The sequence below is a fragment of the Orbicella franksi genome, chromosome 9 (genome assembly GCF_964199315.1).
Source record: "Orbicella franksi chromosome 9, jaOrbFran1.1, whole genome shotgun sequence".
NCBI lineage: Eukaryota > Metazoa > Cnidaria > Anthozoa > Scleractinia > Merulinidae > Orbicella > Orbicella franksi.
In genome coordinates, this window is record NC_138153.1 from 14403291 (window position 1) to 14425026 (window position 21736).

Here is a 21736-nt window from a genome sequence, read left to right on the forward strand (position 1 = left end):
AGAAGTTAATTTGGAGTTTATGTTTAGAGCTATCCGGCCTTAGACCCAGTGCTGTATCAGGCTCTAAGGGTTTCTCTTTGGCCATGACTTGGCAAGACTGTAGCCATACTTTAAAATTGAAAGTTATAAGTTTTGTGCTCTCTGTACGTTGAAAAGCCGTTTGGTAAACCTCTTTCCAGTTGAACTCTTGTTTTGTTGTGAGAGTGACGTCTTCCTGCCACTTTTGTTGACTTTGGTTGGGTGGTTCACTTTTTCCTGATACAAGTTTCTTATTTACTAGTCTACTAGGTTTTTTGCTTTTTAAGAATTTTGACAAGAAACTTTCATGTTTAATAGAAGTTCTGATGTTATGGGGTATATATCTTTGAAGAAGTTTTATTGAAGAAATGATTCCAAGAAAGGTTAAAGGTCGGGCTGTCAGGTTATATATAGTTTGGAAAGCAGTGAGCGAGAGAAACTTTCTGGAGTCATCCATTAAATGTTCTACTTTTGTTATTCCTTTGAGGAAACATTCTTTAAAAAACACTGGTCTATTCCCAACTCTTATAAGTGAATTATACCATAAGGGCGATGACCGAAAGTGATAATCTGATACAATCTTTTCTTGATAATTGGCTTCTGACCAGATTTCAAGAATTTCTTTGGAAAAAGGATCTGATACTTTAATAATGTTACGACTGTCTTTTATGTTTAGATTTCCAGTTAGTGTTACTTCACCTCCATATTTTTCAAGTTCTGAGTCAAAAAATCTTTTCCAGCTTCCACAGTTTTCCTTATCTAGATACTTCTTTATCCATGTGGCTTTGAGAGATCTATTAAAGGAAGTTATATCAATCATTTTAAGTCCCCCTTCTGAGTAATCATTAATCATTACCTTTCTTTTTATTTTGTCGCCTTTGTCATTCCATAAGAAGTTGTAAAACATTACATTTATCTCCTTTATTGCTGTGTGATTTGTTCAGAAGAGGAGAAAAAAATAGATACCAGTTGTGAAGCTATGAGGCTTTTTAAAACAGTAATTTTACCTAAAAGGCCAAGTCTGCGAAGTTTCCAGCATCCCAGAATCGATTTAATTTTTTCTATTTTATCTTTGTAATTCAAAGATATAGCTACACAGGGTCTGTTGACAACCATACCCGTAACGCTCTGACTTTTTTTTTTTTTTTGGCCATTTGAAGTCCTTTTCAGGAAAAAGTTTTAAATCCCAATCCGCACTTGCACCGATCCACAAAGCTTCTGTCTTTTTGCTGTTAAGTCTGAGGCCGGATATATCACCGAAATAGTCTATTATCTTCAAAGATTCTAGAAAGGATTCTTCGGAGCCGTCTAAAATAAGGGTCGTGTCATCTGCATATTGGCTAAGTTTAATTTCTTTGTCCTTTACAATTATGCCACGAATTTCTTTTTTTTGGCAAAAAAAGAACTTGGCCAATATCCAGCCATCTTGACCTCACACTTGGTCAATAACCCATACGTACTAAATAAGTGTGAAGAATAAGTTTTAAAATTAAGCGATGCGTACAGAATAACACTGTATGTTTCTGTGACTTGACTTTGAAACATTTTTTTCCCGTTGGCGCGACAAATTGAAACACGAGCTTGACGTGTTTGACCCTCTTGAGAGACGGTTAATCGTTATCGGAACACTTAATATATAAGGGCAAAGAAGGAAGAAATTTAAATGGCCCTTATTTAGCCATTACGTTTCTGAGGCTACAAAACTGAAGGCCACTAGGCATACATTTCGTATCTGTTGATTAACTTTTTACAGAAGAAAACGATAAAAGCAAGGGCTGCGCGCGATAACAGCGTATATAATTGATTGCTGTAAAGTCACGCTCTAAATGTGTTTAACCTCATAAACGTCGGAAAGGCTTTTAGAGTTTAAAACTTAAAAACGACACAAGAATCTGATTAAATATTACAGAGCCTCTATCAACGATGAATGATTTGCCAGTAATCGGATACCCATGTTTGTGTCTGGGGATCGTCAGGGGGCAAACATTGCTAGTCGCTAGGAGGAATTGTATCGCGAAAAGTTGTTTTGAAGTACAAAAAAACGATTTTTTTCGCCGTCATCGCACGGAAGTCTTTAAATCTACCCTGCACTGACAGAGTTCCTTTTTTGCAGAATGTTCCCCATTCGATCCGGCCAATTTATCTGCTCTTTGTCGTCTCAAAAGCATTAAATTATTGCTCAATGTCGGTGATTTTCCAATTCCTCCATCTTTGGTCCAATACATGTATGACTCTCAAGATCTCCAAAAGCATCAAGCTTGTGATTTAATTTACCACGCCAACACAGAAACATTGCGCTTATTCTGTACACAGCACTAAATTCTGAAAACCTGTACATATACACATGTTATTTGCCGGCGGAAGATCCGTATCGATAAAAACTCTGACGGGTTCTTGACTGCGACACGAGGCCATTTCTTTTGGCATTTACATAGCATACATAGTTTAAAGTGAACCAAAACCTCAAATTTCTAAAGAGGGGATGCGAGCGGTATATAACTCGGGGTCTGTATCTTGACAAACTGCCTGGCGTATATTAGCAATCAAATTATAAGATTCAGGATTCCCCGACCACTAAGATTCTTCAGAAAAATATAATTTCTTTTATTTCGCTCGGCTTTGTATTATCGCGCGTTCATGAATTAGTGGCAGGCGTGAAGCTTGCGAGATCTACTCGCTTTGCTTCAAATCTGATTTTGGAACGGTTAGTGATGTAATCCGTCGCGAATAATTGAGGCACATGCGTAATACTATTACGGCTAAAGGAAGTGCTGATTAGACGTCTTGAGGTCACGTTTTGTGTAAAAACATTATTATTTGAACTAGCGCGCGCCGCAAGAAATACTGACCAAGTGTCGGCCTTGCATGGGATCTATGCAACTCCTTTAATAAAAACTGATGTCGAATTTCGCTCTCATAAACAACTGTTAGAGGTAGAGGATAGGACGAGTCCGGGGAATTACCATTGAATAATAGTTGTCGGGCATGCGCTGTGAAGCAAGGGCTAATACTAGCATGTGCAGTAAAGCAAGGGCTAATACTGGCACGTGCAGTAAAACAAGTGCTGACACTGGCATGTGCAGTAAAGTAAGTGCTAATATTGACATGCGCAGTAAAGCAAGTGCTAATACTAATACCAGGTCAAAGTCGTTACATTAGAAGATCTGAAACAAGGATAAATCAGGACTGATGTCAAATACCACATACATCCTTGATATCAAGTTAACTATCAGGAAACTTTTGAGAGCCGTCAAACAGTATAAAAAACGTTCGCTTGTGAATCTGCATCCATTCTCAGTGGAGAAAGGTTCAAGTCCTCTGCCATAAGAAGAACGAAGAACTGTCGCTTTTCTGTTGCAAGAAAAAAATGGTAAGTTTTACTTGACAAATTTTTTTAATTATCAGTGCCTTTAGCGAGGAGAATAAGTCATAGCCATATGAAGTACACACATCTAACAGCCTCAATAACCAACCTAGAGAGATTCGGACTAGAAACAGCGGGTTGGTTAGTTTTTCGCTCCTCTTAGTTCCCTACAATGGAAGCCTTCCTACGTGCCTTACAACGTCCCCTATGCAGTCTCTAAGGACACGTTGGTCGCTGTTGGCTTTATTTTTTAAGCAAAAGCACACATATCTATTACATTTAATGTTTTCCTTTCACTAGGAGTTCAAAGTGTTCGTTCTGTGTTTTGCCGTCTTTGTTGCTGCCACATCTGCAGCGACTGTCTGTAAATGTGAAGACAAAAAGGTAAATGCGACAAATAAGAGTGATTTCCTTAAATTTAATATTCTCCATAAAATTGCTATATGTTCAGTAATTTTCATATAAAGTTTCCCCGCCAGGTGTAGCATAAGGCGGGTCCAGTTAAGCCCAAGAGTAACTTAACTTCAAAGCAGAGAGGATTTCAACTGACATGAAACATTCCAGTAGTATTTGAGTTTCATCTGACGTTGTTACCCATTGCATTTAGTAGAAAACCTGCCCTCAAGTTAGTTGCTCTAGTTTTTGCTCCTATCCCGTACTGACGAGAACCAACCAGGTCCGAACAGCTGTCCACGGTTGCAATTTTTTGCTTTCAGTCTGGACTCTAGGATGTCGTTATAACGTCAAGTTTTCCACGCAGTAATCAGCCTTGCGTCATTGTTACGCACGGATCTGTTACTTACATAATTTATAAAACAGTTATTTAGACTGTAAAGTTAAAATGTGTCTTTGGCTTGTAGGACACCGTGTCCAAGTACAATGTGAAAATTAAGGATGGAAATGAAGAGATTAATGAGGAAGTCGAAATCGACACTGAGAAACAAACGGAGACCTTGAGTATTCCAAAGACGAACTCGGGGAACGCAGGGGAAGTCAAGGTTGTCGTCGACTTTAAAAAGGTAAAATTGAAATTTACAACGGGAGAAAGAAGGTGTGATTTCGTAATTCGCTACTTTTTAACGGGATAGAGTCAGTATTCCTAAATGAACGTATGGGAGCTAGCAAGGAAATTGTTTCGAATTTAACTGTGTACATGTTTTGTAGATGTTTTCGTCATTGAGTTAATTAGTCACTTCAACGATATCTCAGGCTGTGTTCACACCTGGTGCCAAACACTGTTGTCTAGCAAACGACAAAAAATAGTGTTGCGTTTAGACGCTGGGTATTCCAAGTACCCAAGCACCATTTACCCCCAGGCACACCAGTCAGTGAACGGGAGGCATCATTTTTGTAACAACATCGTGTATTTTTCTTGTAGAACTTAACCATGCATCGACTGTCTGCTGCAAAAGCTTGTTTTCTGAGTGACTCCACTGACGATACGCCTAAACCTGATGAGCTGCTCAAGGTGCTTGACGAGGTAATGAAAGTGAGGTTGCTTCCCACTGATTAATTCAATTATTATGTGACTTACCGTACAGACCATTTGTTCGGTTTTACTAGAAAATCGCAATCTTTGGTCTTGCTGTATTTACCTTGGCTAACGATAGCTAACGACCGAAATTTGAGATTTTCCGTTACAGACCTCAATTACTCCCAACTGATAAAATGTACCACAGGTTGGCTCAGCCTAGCTCACTTTCGAGCTAACAAAAAAATTCTGCACGGGGGGAGGGGGAAGGTTTAGCGGCGTACTCTCTTGTATGACCCAGCTCCCTTTCCACTTGTCTAGATACAAAACTTTTGCGGGTTTGACGTTAGGCATAGCCACTGGGCTAAAATAAAGATTCGCCTAGTTGAAGTTGTTCTTGTTATTCTTTACAGGATAGTTCCTCCTCAACGCCAAAGAACGTGTCTGACAGTGAATTTGATGTTGTTTCGACCGTCACTGACCGCTCGATCCTTAGTGATGAAATGGCTGAAATGTGTGCTAAACTGCCCATTTATCGCGTCAAGAAGGCTCAACCGTTGCGTAAGTGTTTGCTATCTAGTTATTAGTTAATCAGATGTAGTCAAATACAAGCTTAGGATAAAAAGGCAATTTCTAAGTTAAGTCCTCAGTTGAGACTCGAGAGTTTCAGTTTAAAACTGATACTGCCGGAAATCCTAAGCTAAATGTTAAAGAAATGAAACCAGAAAGGAATGACAAAAACGCGGCAGAGATAACCGAGGAAAAGTTTGTCTGCAACTAGGAATTGAGCTCTCGGTCTGATATCTAGTTTATTTCAGTGAGATACGCAAGGGAAAGTGACACAGTATATTTAAAAGTTCTGTGTTATAGAGAACTCAATCTCAGACATCGTCCCTGCTCCCACGCTAACATGGCCATTAACAATGTTGGGCGGTCTTTAAGTCAATCAGTGAAAATTGCTTTTAAATCTAAACAATTCAAAATCTCAACACAGCATTTTTAACACGCTTTTAGCTTCGTCAGAGAGGCACTTTCATCAATACCGTGGCTGGTATGATACAAAATTTGTCTTTAAGTCTTCACCGCCCGCCTGAAAAAGTAATGGTTCTTCCTAATGACATTGTCCTTACTTATCTTTGTAGGCATGAAGCGTCATCTATGCCGCTATAGATATTATTCCTACCGCTATTGTTACTGGTGCTACCCCGGTTGTTACCGTTGTTGCAGATACAGATGGTACCGGCGATGGGTCTGTTACTAAAACAGGCATAGGATATTTGAGTAAAAAGATCAGGTTGCCATGCCAGTGACTGTATCATATTCCCTTTTTTTGAATGATTCTATAAATGTTAAATTGTAAAGCTGATTTAAAATGAACTTTGTTGATTAAGTTTATACCACGGTGTTTTTATTGTTATATAGTTTTATTACCATCCCGTTTGTTACTGCTGCCTTGCTTCTAAACCTTTGTTGCTACGATGTGTGCTGCTGGAGTTGTTAGTAAGAGAGGAGGAAATAGAAGGAGAGATACCAACTTAAGTGAAATGTAGATCAGGTTGTCTCAGACTATCATATTATCTTTTTATGATGGTTTTATATGACATCTGAACTTCTTAGCACCTGAACGTCTCGAGCTCGCATTAAAAACACTTTGAAAACTCGGTCTCGCAACTGAAGAAATCAAAATGTCTCGGACTCGCGGAGAAAAACGCTAGTCTCGTCGTCTCGCAAAGTGTCGCATTTACCATCCGCCACCCCTAAAAACTTGAATGAACTTTTATAAAATAAACTGAGCTACTACGTGCGTCCTTATTGGTCGATAGCGTGTGTTTAGATGAGAGTATGTAAAGACGGTTGGAAGTATTCTCCAAAGCTATGCAAACCCTCGACTGCGTCTCGAGTTTGCATAACTGGCTCGACTTCTCCAAGCCCCCTCGTGTTTAGGTAACGCTAATATGTAAACACTGAAAAAGTGTTCTGTTGCTTAAATCGTTTTATTGTTAAGATGATTTAAACGTTAACCTTTAAAAGATCTTTTTTTTTTTTTGCAATATTTGTTTCCTTTGTTTAAATATTTGTTTCCCTTAATTTGTTTCAGTGGCATCCCTGTAAACTAGCTAAGCTTAGTGCTTGCATAGCTAAGCGCATGACCACTTAAATAAGATTTACGTTTTTTTTTTCGCGAAGGAAATTTTTAGGAACTATTGGGATTTTCAATTTTCGAAAGTTTGAAGCTTTTCTTCCGTGGTGGTCAATATAGAACAAGTAAATTCTTAGAAATTTGTTTTTGCCGTTTGAAAGCACATTTTTTTTCGGGGAACACCTTCTCTTATTTTGAGCACTTTTTGAAACGTTCAACGTTTTTATGGAGCAATGTATCCGCTGTAGTTTACTCGCAAAGGCTGTATTGATCTAATCGCTAAGACGTAATTAATTTTTCAGAAAAACAGATTTTTTGATTGTTATCAATTAATTAATGTTCAGCATTCTTAAGTTCAGAAGTTGGAAGCTGTACAGTATAACAGTGCTATAATAAAACTGAATCATGATATGGTGCGAATTAAATGATGAAGAAATGAAATAAATTCACTGGTACAATTAGTGCAATTAAAACTTGTGCTCTACAAAGAATCTTGTTCTTTCTGACTGAGCCCAATATATAGACTGTTAATTTGGTCACCACTCTACCCTAGTTATATGGTCTCGGGTACCCGAGATAACCCTACCTCCGAGGCTGCTTTAACGAACGTTTATATGTGAAAACGTAGTCCGTGTAGGCCGAGCCAAAGTTGACCCTGCGTGATTATTCATAACCCATATTGAATGTGCAAATATCTCTCTTTCTTTGAGGTTCCCTCAGTCATTCGATCACAGTGGGTTTTGCCGAGTTAATTTTCACTTCTTTGATACGAATTTCTGCTTTAAATCCAAAATCTAGGCATTACGTGACACTCGCCACGCAGAGAGTTGTTCCGGTAACGGGAGCCAAAGCGTTAAAATGAAGAAAAATTGTCCCCCTTGGCAGAGTTACCCTACCTGCCGAGGCGAGACAACTCGCCCACCCGAGTTGTTTCGCCCCCTCCGAGACGGTTCACGATCCTAATGTAAACGGTTGGTTGAATTTTGCAGAGAAATAAGCTAAAAGATGCCTCGGCCAGGGTAACTCGGGGGGGAAGGTTGTCCCGGGTACCCGAGATCATATCTGATGGGGTCTAAGAGTGTTCGTGATTGTGCTCCAAAGCTTTTGCCGCTCAATTCCGACAATATTTCAGCATGTGCACACTGCCGGAACATATACGTAACGACATATCTTCCTTCTTATGTCGTTATGTTTATGTTGTTGCGCATATGTCGTTATCTCGCATGTGTGATGAGCTACTCCATATAATGTCGTCTTTCTCGTAAGCAAAGCTATGAGATGATCGGTGTACTATGTTTTAACTAATACACTAGCCGGACTTCAAGGCGTATAATCAGCACTTCCCTCAGACGTGATAGCATTAGGCATGTGCTTCAATTATTTTACGACAGATTTAGACTGCGAGCAGTCTATCTTTTCCTCCAAAATCCGTGGGAAAGAACGCAAAACAAGGAAGCTGCGAGCGTGATTGTGAGCGTTAAGTGCGAGCGGCGAGGTTTCACTCTGAAAGTGCGTCAAACGTTTTCCATCCACACTATTCTGGAGGAATTTAAAAATGCAACAATCACCGGTCATTTTGCATTTGTATTTGTGTAAAACTTGGGCAGGAAACATCGTGATTATCGTATATAATTTCATTGTTTTCGAAAGCAGTTCGTTTGCCAAATGTTTTCCGTCCTCACTCAGAGAACGCAAAGCCGGCGTTTTCAAATTCCTCCGGTTTGAAGAGCGTTTTCGAAAGTCTTTTTCGTGACTGATAAGTGTGGAAGGAAGGCCTAACCGGAGAAATATGGCTGCGTTTAATTTTCAAATTTCTTCGGCGTAGTGTGGAGGGGGCCTCAGGCATAAATTGAACAAGCTCGTTGAGAGAAACGTGATTATCCCCAAAACGATCTACCGAGGGTCAAAAAACCGCCAACCTCGATCGTATACGTCTGTCCAATTTTGTGCAGCATTCCATCTCAGGCCAAAAAGATTAGTTTTACGTAGATATTTGCGGATTAATATATTCCGCGACATTTTCGGAAGACCAAAACTCGTCGAAGTGCACGTAAAAGATATAAATACAGTTTAAAAGTTAGTTGCTGCGTAAACACTAAACGGGGTACAAAAGAGTTGTGTACCTTTTCTAAAACGTTCAAACAATTTTCACGTTTGCAAATTAAAGGAGTCATGAACTTGATGTTTCATTGTGAACTTCGGGGGAGTTAAAACAAAATAGAGCTTTTTTCATCGGAGCCAGAGGTGGAAGAAAATAGGATTTAATTTATTTAACCGTAATGTTTATCTTTGAGACTACAAAGAGAAGATAAATAGAAAAATAAGCCCTGTATTTATTGACAAACTCTATAGTTTTTTCTTGAATTAAGAAATATCTATCGTTTAAAACAGTCTTCCGACACCGCGTAAGAGAATTTCATGCGATTTCTCAGGATGGCGTCTTTATTTATTTTTCTTTTAAAAATCTGGACAGGTTCTTTACGTTTCAACTCTAAAATGTTATGAAGCTACCGTGATGTTAACAGCGCACGCTTCGAAACTTGACCCTCTTCCTTCAGCGATGGCATAACTGCGCGTTTGTAACGATAGGTTTTTCATGTCATCTTTTATACAAGGAAGAAAAATACCAAATTAATGTGGGTGCCGTTAGGGTTGGCCAATTGCGCCCTTGTTCTCTCCCATAGTAACGCCATAAGTGTTATCTGTTTATATGTCGTTAATCTAGCTTTAAAAGACATTGGGCATCAAACATCTATCGTTTAAAACAGTCTTCTGACACCGCATAAGAAACTGATTTCATGCGATTTCTCAGGATGGCGCCTTTATTTATTTTTCTTTTAAAAATCTGGACAGGTTCTTTTCGTTTCAGCTCTAACATGATATGAAACTAATGTGATGTTGACAGCGCGCGCTTCAAAACTTGACCGGCCTCTTCCTTCAGCGATGGCATAACTGCCCATTTCCAACTACAGGTTTTTCATGTCATCTTTTTACACAAGGAAGAAAAATACCAATTTAACGTGGGTTCCGTTAGGGTTGGCCAATTGCGCCCTTGTTCGCTCCCATAGTAACGCCATAAGTGATATCTGTTTGTACGCTAATGATCTAGCTTTAAAATTAAAAACATCGGGTATCAAACATCTAGTCTTCCAACACCGCATAAGAGACTGATTTCATGCGATTTCTCAGGATGGCGGCTTTATTTATTTTTCTTTTAAAAATCTGGATAGGTTCTTTTCGTTTCAACTCTGAAATGTTTTGAAACTACTGTGATGTTGACAGCGCGCGCATCGAAACTTGACCCTCTTCCTTCAGCGATGGCATAACTGCGCATTTGCAACTACAGGTTTTTCATGTCATCTTTTATACAAGGAAGAAAAATACCAAATTAATTTGGGTGCCGTTAGGGTTGGCCAATTGCGCCTTGTTCGCTCCCATAGTAACGCCATAAGTGTTATCTGTTTATATGTCGTTAACCTAGCTTTAAAAACATCGGGTATCAAACAGGCATTTACTCCTAAAATCGTGTCTTTCGTCAAGCCTTTAAAAAAGTTCAGTGTGGAACCTTTTTACTGCACTGTGGTGGTGATTGTTATTCGTATCATATGTTTAAAGCCGGTCATTAAGATTTGACTAGAATCCTCAGAAAACCGGCAACCCAATATTGGGAATGAGACATGGATATCAAATCTATCTGACCGTGATAAATAGTCCAGCATATGCGCAATACTCTGGTTGCTGACGGATGTATACTGGCACTATCAGTGTTTTCTGAAAATATCAGCTCAGAATCTGGTGTAAGCGAAGGGGACCGACACTTCAAAAAGTCTTTTCAAAAGCAGTCTGCGTTAATTTCATTTAAAACTTCAGCAAAACGTTACTGCCAAAATTTGTTTACCCTTTTAAAGTCGAATACGACTTTGAATCCTCCCGGGCTCCCAGAATCCGTCGTTGGGATACTGGCAGTCTCTGTTTCTCGGTGTCGATTTAAACTTCCTCATCGACCTCTTTGTCTCCATACTTAGTACTTGCTTTACAGCGCATGCCAGTGTTAGCACTTGCCTTACTGCGCATGCCCGACAACTATTCAATATCAGTTTCCCGGATTCATCCTATCCTGTACCTCAAACAGTTGTTTATGACAGCCAAATTTGACATCAGTTGTTATTAAAGGAGGTGCATAGACCCTGGCAAAGGTTTTACGTTATGTCATTTTCATCAGCAAGGCTCGCACTTGGTCAGTATTTCTTGCAGCGAGCGCCAGTCCAAATAATAATGTTTTCACACACCAAACGCGACCTCAAGACCTCTAATGAGCACTTCCTTTAGCGTAAGAGTATTACGCATGTGCCTCAATTATTTGTGATGGATTACATCACTAACCTTTCCAAAATGAGATTTGAAGCAAAGCGAGAAAATCTCGCAAGCATCACGCCTACCACTAATTCATGTAACTCGCGATAATAGAAAGCCAAGCGAAATAAAAGAAGTTATATTTTTCTGAAGAATCTCAGTGGTCGGGAAACCTAAATCCTATAATTTGATTGTTAATATACCACGGGCAGTTTTTCAAGATACAGATCACGAGTTATGGACCGCTCGCATCCTCTCGCTAGAAACTTGAGGTTTTGGTTTACTTTAAACTATGTATGCTATGTAAACGTCAAAAAAATAAATAAATAAATAAATAAATAAATAAAAATAAAAATAAAAATAAAAATAATGGCCTCGGGCCGCAGTCAAGAACCCGGCAAAGTTTTTATCGATACGGACCTCTCGCCGGCAAATAACATATATGTATATGTACAAGTTTTCAAAATTTAGTGCTGTTACAGAATAAAAGGAATGTTTCTGTGTTGGCGTGCTAAATTAAATCACAAGCTTGATGTCGCTGGAGATCTTGAGAGTAGGTGAGGGTCATTTTGGAAAATCACCGACATTGAGCAATAATTTAATGCTTTTGAGACGACAAAGAGGAGGTAAATAGGCCGGATCAAATGGGGAACATTCTGTATTTGTCCTTGAATTTATAGACTTCCGTGCGATGAAGGCTCAATTGTTGATACAGGCTTTGTGATATTTAATCAGATTCTTAGTTCGTTTATACCGTAACTTTTAAAATCTAAAAGCCATTGCGACGTTTATGAGGTTAAACACATTTAGAGCATGCGTTTACAATCAGTTATATAAGCTTTTATCGCGCACAGCTCTTGCTTTTACCGTTTTCTTCTTTAAAAAATTAATCAGCAGATGCAAAATGTATGCCTAGTAGCCTTCTTTTTGTAGCCTCAGAAACATAAAAGCTAAATAAAGGCCATTTAAATTTCTTCCTTCTTTGCCCTTATTAAGTGTCCCAATAACGATTAACCTTCTCTCAAGAGGTTCAAAAACATCAAGCTCGTGATTCAATTTGTCACGCCAACGGGAAAAAATTATTTCAAGGTCAAGTCACAGAAATATAGAGTTTTATTAATTCTGTACGCAGGGCTTAATTTTTAAACTTATTCTTCATACTAATTTAATACTTTAATTAGTTTCAGCCATCTACAAAACGTCAAGCTAGATTTTCAAGCTCTTCAAGCTCGGTCCATTTCATTTTATGCGTTCGTAAGTACGTACGTGTGTCAGTACCGTACCGTGAGCTGTATGCACGCCCAATTATATTATTAACCTTCATGCCACACAGACTCAGTCTGAATGCGTAAAATGAATTGAAAAGCGAAAAGTGTTGACTTTCTTTCCTTTATCCCTTTAAGTATCAACGCGCATTACACGGACAGGAAGGCGCGAAGCTCGTGGGTTTTTTCTCGCTCCTTTCAGATTCGTTTTGGGTTGAAATCATTATAACACTACAAAGTTCCCGGCGACATGAACGGCCCCTTGAAGTTAGCGACCCTATAAAATTATTGTATATAACGATAAAATGACATGTTTGACAGTAAATCCCGAAAGTAGCGGCCGTTTAAAAGCAGCCACACCAAACTTAAGAGGACTTCTTTGAAACAGAGACAAGGTAAATAAAAGACATAACAAGGTGATCCAAACGGACATGATTTTGTTAGATGATCATTATTACAGAGACATTATCATGTACTTCCGTATCGTCATGACATAAATTCCTTTCAACAAGATTTATCGGTTTTTTCTCCATATTTATTGTGAATAATGTACTTTATTGAAATGTGAAATTGAAAAGATTTAGCGAGCCCGGCCCCCTCCCACCCTTCCCACCGAAAGTTGCGCCTCTAAACCTAGCAATTGCTGACGCTAGAGGGACTATCTATGCTCTTTATGGAAACTTTTCGGATCTGTCAGAAATAGTTTCAGCATATGCGCAATACTGTGATGGCTGACGGATAGGACGGGTTTGTAAAAGAGTTGTCGGACATGCGCATTAAAAGAATTGCTAATACTATTACGAGGTCAATGTTACAATAGAAGCTGAAAAAATAAAATCAAATTCTAGGATTCAGGATTCCGATTTCGCTCATCTTTGTATTTTTGCACGTTGCATGAAATAGTGGTAGGCATGAAGCTTGCGAGTTTTTTCTCTCTTTTTCCAAATCCATTTAGGGAAGGCTACATTTTGCCCAACGAGCTTGCTTTAAAATCCCAACGTATATTTTACAACCAATATGCCAAAAATGGCATTAATCATCATCTGATTTTGGGACGGTTAATGATGTAATCTGTTCTAAATAATTGAAACACATGCGCAATACTATTACGGCTAAAGGAAGTGCTGATTATAGGTCTTGAGGCCACGTATGATGTATTTTAAAATTCAAACATTCTAATTTTCTATAATTTGAACTGGCCCGCGCTGCAAGAAATCCGACTGGCTTAGTGTGAGTCTTTGAAGAGAATAAAACGTATAGCCTTTGCCAGGATCTGTGCAGTCCTTTAAAACTGACGTCAAATTTTGCTGTCATAAGAATCCTTTTGAGGGACAGGATGGGATGAGGCTGAGAAACTGCAATCGAATAATGGTTGTTGGTCATGCGCAGTAGAGCAAGTGTTAATACTGGCATGCGCGGTCGAGCTAGTGCTAAGACGAATACGAATTCAATCAGGTGTATAATACCGTGAACATCTTTGATATCAAGTTAACTATGAGGAAATATTCGACAGCCGTCAAATAGTATAAAAAAGGTTCGCTTATGAATTTGCATCCATTCTCATTGGAGAAAGGTTCAAGTCCTCTACCACAAGAAGAACGAAGAACTGTCGCTTTTCTGTTGCAAGAGAAAAATGGTAAGTTTTATTTGACAAAATGTGAAATCATTTCAAGTTATGCCTCTAGCGTGGACAATAACTCATATGCAGTCAATAAGTCATATGCAGTACATACATCGAACATTTTCTTTAACCAACCAAGAGAGATTCGGAATAGAAACTATCCGTTGCTTAGTTTTTGGTGAGTCTCAGATCCCTGCAGTCGATGCCTTGTTATGTCCATCATAAAGCTCCCTACGCAGTCTCTGAGGCCACGGAGGTCGCTGTTAGCTTTTTAAGAAAAGCAAAAATATCTAATTCATATCATGTTTCCTCCAATTTCACCAGGAGTTCAAACTGTTCCTTCTGTGTTTTGCCGTCCTTGTTGCTGCCACATCTGCGACCACTGTCTGTAAATGTGAAGAGAAAAAGGTACAAATTAAATTGCTTTGATTTAGTGTTAACAGTTGCACGTTAACCATCATTTCATGAGTTCCATATTCCAAATGTTGTAAAGCAATTCATTAAACTGCGAAGATTTCGTTGCGTTGATCAGTCGAGTTTAAAAGAAAGAGTGGAAATGTAGAGGTCAATGTGATTTGGAAAGATGTCAATAACTCAATAAACCCTTTACTGCGCAATAATTATTTATAAATTGATGTTTTCTTGACTTAACAGGATACCGAGTCAAAGTACAATGTGAAAATTAAAGATGGGGATAAAGAGATTGATGAAGAGATTAAAGTCGACACTGAGAAACAAACAGAGACCGTGAGTGTCTCAAAGGCGAGCTCGGGGAACGCAGGAGAAGTCAAAGTAGTTTACGACTTTGAAAAGGTAAAATACAATGTGTAGCGATTGCATGATTCACTGGCTTTAAATTTTTCAACAGGATAAATCCTGATCGGCATTCCTAAATATTGAACTAGACAGGAATTACTGCAGCCCTTTTAGTGTCAGAAGTCTTTTTCACTCATTTAATCATTAATTTCGGGAATCCCTCATGATCAATCGCTTAGCTCATCCGCCAGTTTTTATTCTTCGGTTAGAGTCACGCCAATTCGTTTTATTTACTGTTTTCTCTCTGACTCTAAATATAAGTCATGATATCGTAACGTGATTGCCTATCTTTCTTTCAGAACTTAACCATGCAGCGACTTTCCGCTGCAAAAGCCTGTTTCCTGATTGAGTCCACTGGGGACGTGCCAAAGCCTGAGATGCTCATCAAGTTACTGGACTAGGTAATTCAATTCAGTGAGATTTGTTTTTATTTCATTGTGTACATAATTCTGCAATAGGCTTCACCTGGATGCACGTGCGATGAAATGGAATTTGATACTGTTTTTTAATTGGTAGCTTCCATAAGGTCAAACTTTTTGACGAAGGGATTTAAAAATCGTTGGATAAGCTTTTGTTCACCCCAACTAAAGGAGCCCAGTATTAGTTTGAACCTCCTCATTTTCTTATTTTATTTTTTAAAATAATACTTGGGAAAGGAAATCCAAGGAGACCTCTCCTTTATCAATCAGGCCTTCTTCCAACTTGAGACGTTTGGCAGGGTGTTGATCGATTTTGAGCTGAATGTGCTTAATTTGTCTAAAATATAAGCATTTCTGGTTCATTCAAGCTGCTCTTGTCATACTTTACAGCAAAGCGGCACTTTAACGGCAAGGAATGGGACAGACGAGGAGTACGATGTTGTTTCGACCGTCAGTGATCGCTCGTTCCTGGGTGATGAAATGGCCTCTATGTGTGCAAAGCTGCCCATTTATCGCGTCAAGAAGAGCACAACTCGACGTTAGTATTATACCTCATACTGTTATTATAATCAAAAGTGTGCCGCTTATATAGGATACTTAAAAAAGAAAATTCTTACTGCCGTTCAGTTAGTATTATTCCTAGTCTTATTCACCCAAAAGTTTGGGAAATCTTGATGCCAAAATCGTGAAGAGCAAATGGTCGAAAAAGTAAAACAGTACGTTTTCGACAAATTTAAACTCCTTGATATCTAGGTCATTCAAGTTCACTCAGTTTTTGTGCTCCAGAAGGCATTATGACTTTAACATGAGTAGCATTCGAACTTACTCCTAACCTGGTCATTAATGTTGTTGGACATTCCTAACTCAGTCATCAAAAGTTCCTAAAAAGTCTTAATACGGAATTGTTAATTACCAACCAAGAGAGACACTCCAATACGGGGTAGGACTTGGAAATTGAGGATATCATAGTTTCACTTTTCGTCAACCGAAGGAACGCTCGACCGGCCGGTTCTTGCCGAGAGAAGATCTGACTCGTTCTCATCTATCTAGACACTAAGTGCTCAGTGGCTTGTTTTATGTCATGCCGTTCCATTTGCAAATTAATTATGTTGGAATTACGCTTAACTGTCAATAGCCTATTTTTGAGTAGATATGTGAACCATATATCATAAATTTACCTAATTTTTAATATTTTTTCTTTCTTTTCTCTTGTTGGCTGACTGACCGGACTGACAGACAGACAGAGAGACAGAGAGACAGACAGACAGACTGACTAACTATATGACTGACTGACTGAATCACTCCCTCCCTCCCTCCCTCCCTCCCTCACTCACTCACTCCCTCCCTCACTCACTCACTCACTCACTCACTCACTCACTCACTCACTCACTCACTCACTCACTCACTCACTCACTCACTCACTCACTCACTCACTCGAGATTCTAAGTTCACAAAAGTAATTAGCACTATGAGTTTCCCCATTAAAAGTATACCGATATGGTAAATATTATTTTCTTTTGCTATTAGTTAACGTTGAAACCTTTACTGTAACTAGACCAATACCTCCCTTTGGAGAGTAAGCCTGGCGCAAAAAAGATATCCTGTTTTTATTACTCACTCACTCACTCGCTCGCTCATTCACTCACTCAATGACTATCTGACTGATTGTTTGGCTGGGTGACGGACCGATTGGCTTACTGAGTGGCTTATTTACTTACTTTGCAGGTGTAAAGCGTTGGCCTTGCCATTATTATTGCTACCGCTATTGTCATTGGCACTGGATTGGTTGGAGGTCACGGTGGATATATCGTTGCCACTATAAATGTGTGTGGCATTCCTGCGGCTACGGAAAATAGCAAGATTCTGCAAAGCCCGCCGTGTTATAGAGAGAAATAAAAATATCCAGATGCTAGTGACTATCATATTTTGCTGCTTTGATTAAAAATTTTTGATTTGGAAGAGCTGATTTAAAAGTGAAAGAACTTCTAAAAGTACATTGCATGCGGCATTGAGACCTGTAGACTATGTAGTTTATACTATGAAACAGCAAGAGAAAGTCTGTTTTTTTAGACTGTCAAATCTTTGCAACAATTTCAGACCAGATCAATTGGCTAAGATGCTATTGATTTGTAGAAACAGGGCTCCTGGTAGAAAAAAATGATTTCAGGATAAAAAAACTTGGTTAAATTTCGCAGAAAAGTGTGAGACTGTGTAGGAAAGTAATTCAATAATGCTATTGCAAAATGTATAGGTGCGAATTAAACAACAATTAATTCAAGAAATGAAACAAATAAAAGTCACTTGTGCTCTTAATTGAGAAACGTGTACTTTCTGACGAAAAATATATTTCTGTCTGAGTTGAGCATTTATATCTATCGAGAGTAATCCGAAAAATTCCCGCGCTTTTGAGAGTTATAGAGTTTAATTTCCGCGTATTTTTCAGTAAAGTCTAAGCTGAGAGTTTCAGAATAGAAGGCAATTTGCTTCTAGTATATTTACTTCTAAAATCTGCCAATAATTTCTGTTGAAGTTACCGTGTTAAACAATCTTTTTTGGTTAGTCTAACTGACGAAACTCTGAAACGGTGAAGAACTTCGCCGAATTAAACGTGAAGCGAAAATCATAAATATTCGTACTGAGAGAAGTAGTGCGCTCGTCTCTGGATGGAACCCTGGCCGGGGACATTGTGTTGTGTACGTTCATGGGCAAGACACTTTAATTTACTCTCACATTGTCTCTCCAGACCCAGGTGTATAAATGGGTACCGGCGAATTTGATGCTGGGGGTAACCCTGCAATGGACTTGCATTCCATCCCGGGGGGGGGGGGGTGGGGAAGTAGAAATACTCCCAGTCACTTCATGCTAGAGATAACGGGATAAGCTGCAGCCTGATGGGCCGCTTTTCACGTCTGCAGACTTTACCTTTATCTAACTGAGAAAAGAGGAAACACTGATGACAAACCTCTCGCAGTCTGTTTACAACTTAACAGTTGAGAAACCGTTTCAGGAAAATAACACCGAATTCTTGCGCACCGCGACTTTTCTCCCGTCACTAAGGTCAGGTTTTAGTCTTCTCCTTAAGATCCTTGCCGTGCAACAGGGGAATATCCGATGGTTGCGTTACTACATATCGCGCCAAGCAAGAACTATGAACGAGCTTTACCCAAAATAACGTAACGTAGATTGCGAGCAGTCCCTTGTTTCCTCCAAGATCGGCGAGGAAAGAAACGCTGACGAACGAGAAGAGGCGAGCGGCGAAGCCGCAAGGGGCGCCGTCTAAGCGTGATGCAGCAGTACAGATCAGAAGTTCAAGTCAGCTCTGGAAAATGCACCGGTCCTAGACGCGTTTGTAGGGTTAAGAAATACACTAGCTCTGACATAGAAGTTACGATTGGCGTCGCCTAGAGGAGGACACAAAGGCAAAAATTCGAGTTTAAAGAAAGTTTATGGACGAGTGTATTTTAATAAATGAAAGTGATCAATTGTTCTTAGTCACGATTCCATTCAGGTTCTCCGGAATGGATAAAAGAAGTTGTGACACTCAAGGACCCTCGGCCCTTCACGCAGGATTAAATTTTGAAACAAGTGTATTTTCTTCATGCGCCAAAGAAATTTTTAAAAACGGTTTTAAAAACGGAAAAATAGGGGTGGCGAATGGTCCTTTAAAAACTTCGCAAAATTTTCGGCGAATTTCACGGGTCTCGCAGTATCGTTTTTTAGCGGTTATGTGCGTCTCGCAGTCTCAATTTTTTCAAGGCTAAGAAAGTCGCGAAGTACCGATTTGTTTATATATATATATATATATATATATATATATATATATATATATATATATATATATAAAGTTAAATGACATCTGAACTCCTTAGAACCTGAACGTCTCGAGCTCGCATTAAAAACACTTTGAAGACTCGGTCTCGCAACTGAAGAAATTAAAATGTCTCGGACTCGCGAAGAAAAACGCTGGTCTCGTCGTCTGGCAGAGTGTCGCATTTACCATCCGCCACCCCTAAAAATGAACTTTTATAAAATAACTGAGCTACTACGTGCGCCCTGATTGGTCGATAGTGTGTGCTTAGATGAGAGCATGTAAACACGGTTGTGACGTTTTAGATTCGCGCGTATTCTTGAGAAATATTTCCTGCTAAAAAAGTGTTCTGTTGCTTAAATCGTTTTATAGTTAAGATGATTTAAACGTTAACCTTTAAAAATTTTTTTTTTGCAATATTTGTTTCCTTTGTTTAAATATTTGTTTCCCTTAATTTGCTTCAGTGGCATCCCTGTAAACTAGCTAAGCTTAGTGCTTGCATAGCTAAGCGCATGACCACTTAAATAAGATTTACGTTTTTTTTTTCGCGAAGGAAATTTTTAGGAACTATTGGGATTTTCAATTTTCGAAAGTTTGAAGCTTTTCTTCCGTGGTGGTCAATATAGAACAAGTAAATTCTTAGAAATTTGTTTTTGCCGTTTGAAAGCACATTTTTTTTCGGGGAACACCTTCTCTTATTTTGAGCACTTTTTGAAACGTTCAACGTTTTTCTGGAGCAATGTATCCGCTGTAGTTTACTCGCAAAGGCTGTATTGATCTAATCGCTAAGACATAATTAATTTTTCAGAAGAACAGATTTTTTCATTATATTCAATGAATTAATTTTCAGCACTCTTAAGTTCAGAAGTTGCAAGTTGTACAGTATAATAGTGCTCTAATAAAACTGGATCGTGATATATGGTGCAAATTAAATGATGAAGAAATGAAATAAATTCACTGGTACAATTAGTGCAATTAAAACTTGTGCTCTATAAAGAATCTTGTTCTTTTTGACTGAGCCCAATATATAGACCGTTAATTTGGTCACCCCTCTACCCTAGTTATATGGTCTCGGGTACCCGAAATAACCCTACCTCCGAGGCAGCTTTAGCGATCGTTTATAGGTGAAAACGTAGTCCGTGTAGGCCGAGCCAAAGTTGACCCTGCGTGATTATTCATAACCCATATTGAATGTGCAAATATCTCTCTTTCTTTGAGGTTCCCTCGGTCATTCGATCACAGTGGGTTTTGCCGAGTTAATTTTCACTTCTTTGATGCGAATTTCTGCTATAAATCCAAAATCTAGGCATTACGTGACACTCGCCACGCAGAGAGTTGTCCCGGTAACGGGAGCCAAAGCGTTTAAATGAAGAAAAATTGTCCCGCTTGCCAGAGTTACCCTACCTGCCGAGGCGAGACAACTCGCCCACCCGAGTTGTTTCGCCCCCTCCGAGACGGGTTCGCGATCCTAATGTAAACGGTTGGTTGAATTTTGCAGGGAAATAAGCTAAAAGGTACCTCGGCCAGGGTAACTCAGGGGGAAGGTTGTCCCGGGTACCCGAGACCATATAAATGGGGCCTAAGACTGTTAGTGATTGTACTCCAAAGCTTTTGCCGCTCAATTCTGACAATATTTCAGCATGTTCACACTGCCGGAACATATACGTAACGACATATCTTGCTTCTTATGTCGTTATGTTTATGTTGTTGCGCATATGTCGTTATCTCGCATTTGTGATGAGCTAAGCCTTACAATGTCGTCTTTCTCGTAAGCAAAGCTATGAGATGATCGGTGTACTATGTTTTAACTAATACACCAACCGGACTTCAAGGCGTATAATCAGCACTTCCTTCAGACGTGATAGCATTAGGCATGTGCTTCAATTATTTTACGACAGATTTAGACTGGGAGCAGTCTATCTTTTCCTCCAAAATCCGCGGGAAAGAACGCAAAACAAGGAAGCTGCGAACGTGACTGTGAGTGTTAAGTGCGAGCGGCGATGCCGCGAGCCGCTGGTGGCGCGGGCGTCGGAAGACGGGTGAAAAGAGAGACTGCACCTGTTTCCGACAACGACTTGGATGCTACTTTGACAAGTCGCATCAATGACACCTCCGCTCTGTTTTGAATATGACAGTCCGGTGTCTAAATCTATCGCCTATCTATCGAAGCTACATCTGGTAAGATGTGATGAATGGTTTGACAGATTGCAGCTGAAAGCAGGCAAATAAGCTCTCGAAAATGTTCATACTGCTCGGTCAAACGGCTCTACTCTACTTTAAAGTCCTCCTAATACCACAGTCCTTCAAAAACAAGTGTGAAGCATCAAACTGATATAAAGGTCGCAAACTCGAAATTCAAAATAGAGCAGCAAATGTCACAAACCGTAGGAGACAAACATTTATACAACAGAGTTTTGGCGTGTGCTGCATGTGCATGTGACTTATAAACGCTACTGACAGA

General features: G+C 39.3%; 2 protein-coding genes across 2 annotated transcripts; both read left to right on the top strand.

Annotated features, from left to right (window-relative positions):
* Positions 1 to 1173: 1173 nt before the first annotated feature.
* LOC145497442 (uncharacterized) lies at positions 1174 to 8941 on the top strand. The gene is made up of 6 exons (XM_081477246.1): positions 1174 to 3388; positions 3683 to 3766; positions 4243 to 4401; positions 4761 to 4862; positions 5267 to 5414; positions 5996 to 8941. Exons 1-6 carry the CDS (start codon positions 3386 to 3388, stop codon positions 6112 to 6114), a joined length of 615 nt encoding a protein of 204 aa, XP_081333372.1. The 5' UTR covers positions 1174 to 3385; the 3' UTR covers positions 6115 to 8941.
* A 5042-nt stretch (positions 8942 to 13983) lies between these two features.
* LOC145496429 (uncharacterized) lies at positions 13984 to 17780 on the top strand. Its single transcript, XM_081476082.1, has 6 exons — positions 13984 to 14247; positions 14557 to 14640; positions 14887 to 15045; positions 15348 to 15449; positions 15858 to 16005; positions 17193 to 17780. The coding sequence occupies exons 1-4, from the start codon at positions 14245 to 14247 to the stop codon at positions 15447 to 15449; spliced, it is 348 nt and encodes a 115-aa protein (XP_081332208.1). The 5' UTR covers positions 13984 to 14244; the 3' UTR covers positions 15858 to 16005; positions 17193 to 17780.
* The last annotated feature ends 3956 nt before the right edge of the window (positions 17781 to 21736 follow it).

What these genes read in the sequence shown, in the direction of transcription:
- LOC145497442 (XM_081477246.1), top strand. An exon ending in GTAAATGTGAAGACAAAAAG is followed by an intron (nt 3,767 to 4,242) that starts GTAAATGCGACA and finishes TTTGGCTTGTAG; the next exon opens with GACACCGTGTCCAAGTACAA. An exon ending in TTGTCGTCGACTTTAAAAAG is followed by an intron (nt 4,402 to 4,760) that starts GTAAAATTGAAA and finishes TTTTTCTTGTAG; the next exon opens with AACTTAACCATGCATCGACT.
- LOC145496429 (XM_081476082.1), top strand. An exon ending in GTAAATGTGAAGAGAAAAAG is followed by an intron (nt 14,641 to 14,886) that starts GTACAAATTAAA and finishes TTGACTTAACAG; the next exon opens with GATACCGAGTCAAAGTACAA. An exon ending in TAGTTTACGACTTTGAAAAG is followed by an intron (nt 15,046 to 15,347) that starts GTAAAATACAAT and finishes TCTTTCTTTCAG; the next exon opens with AACTTAACCATGCAGCGACT.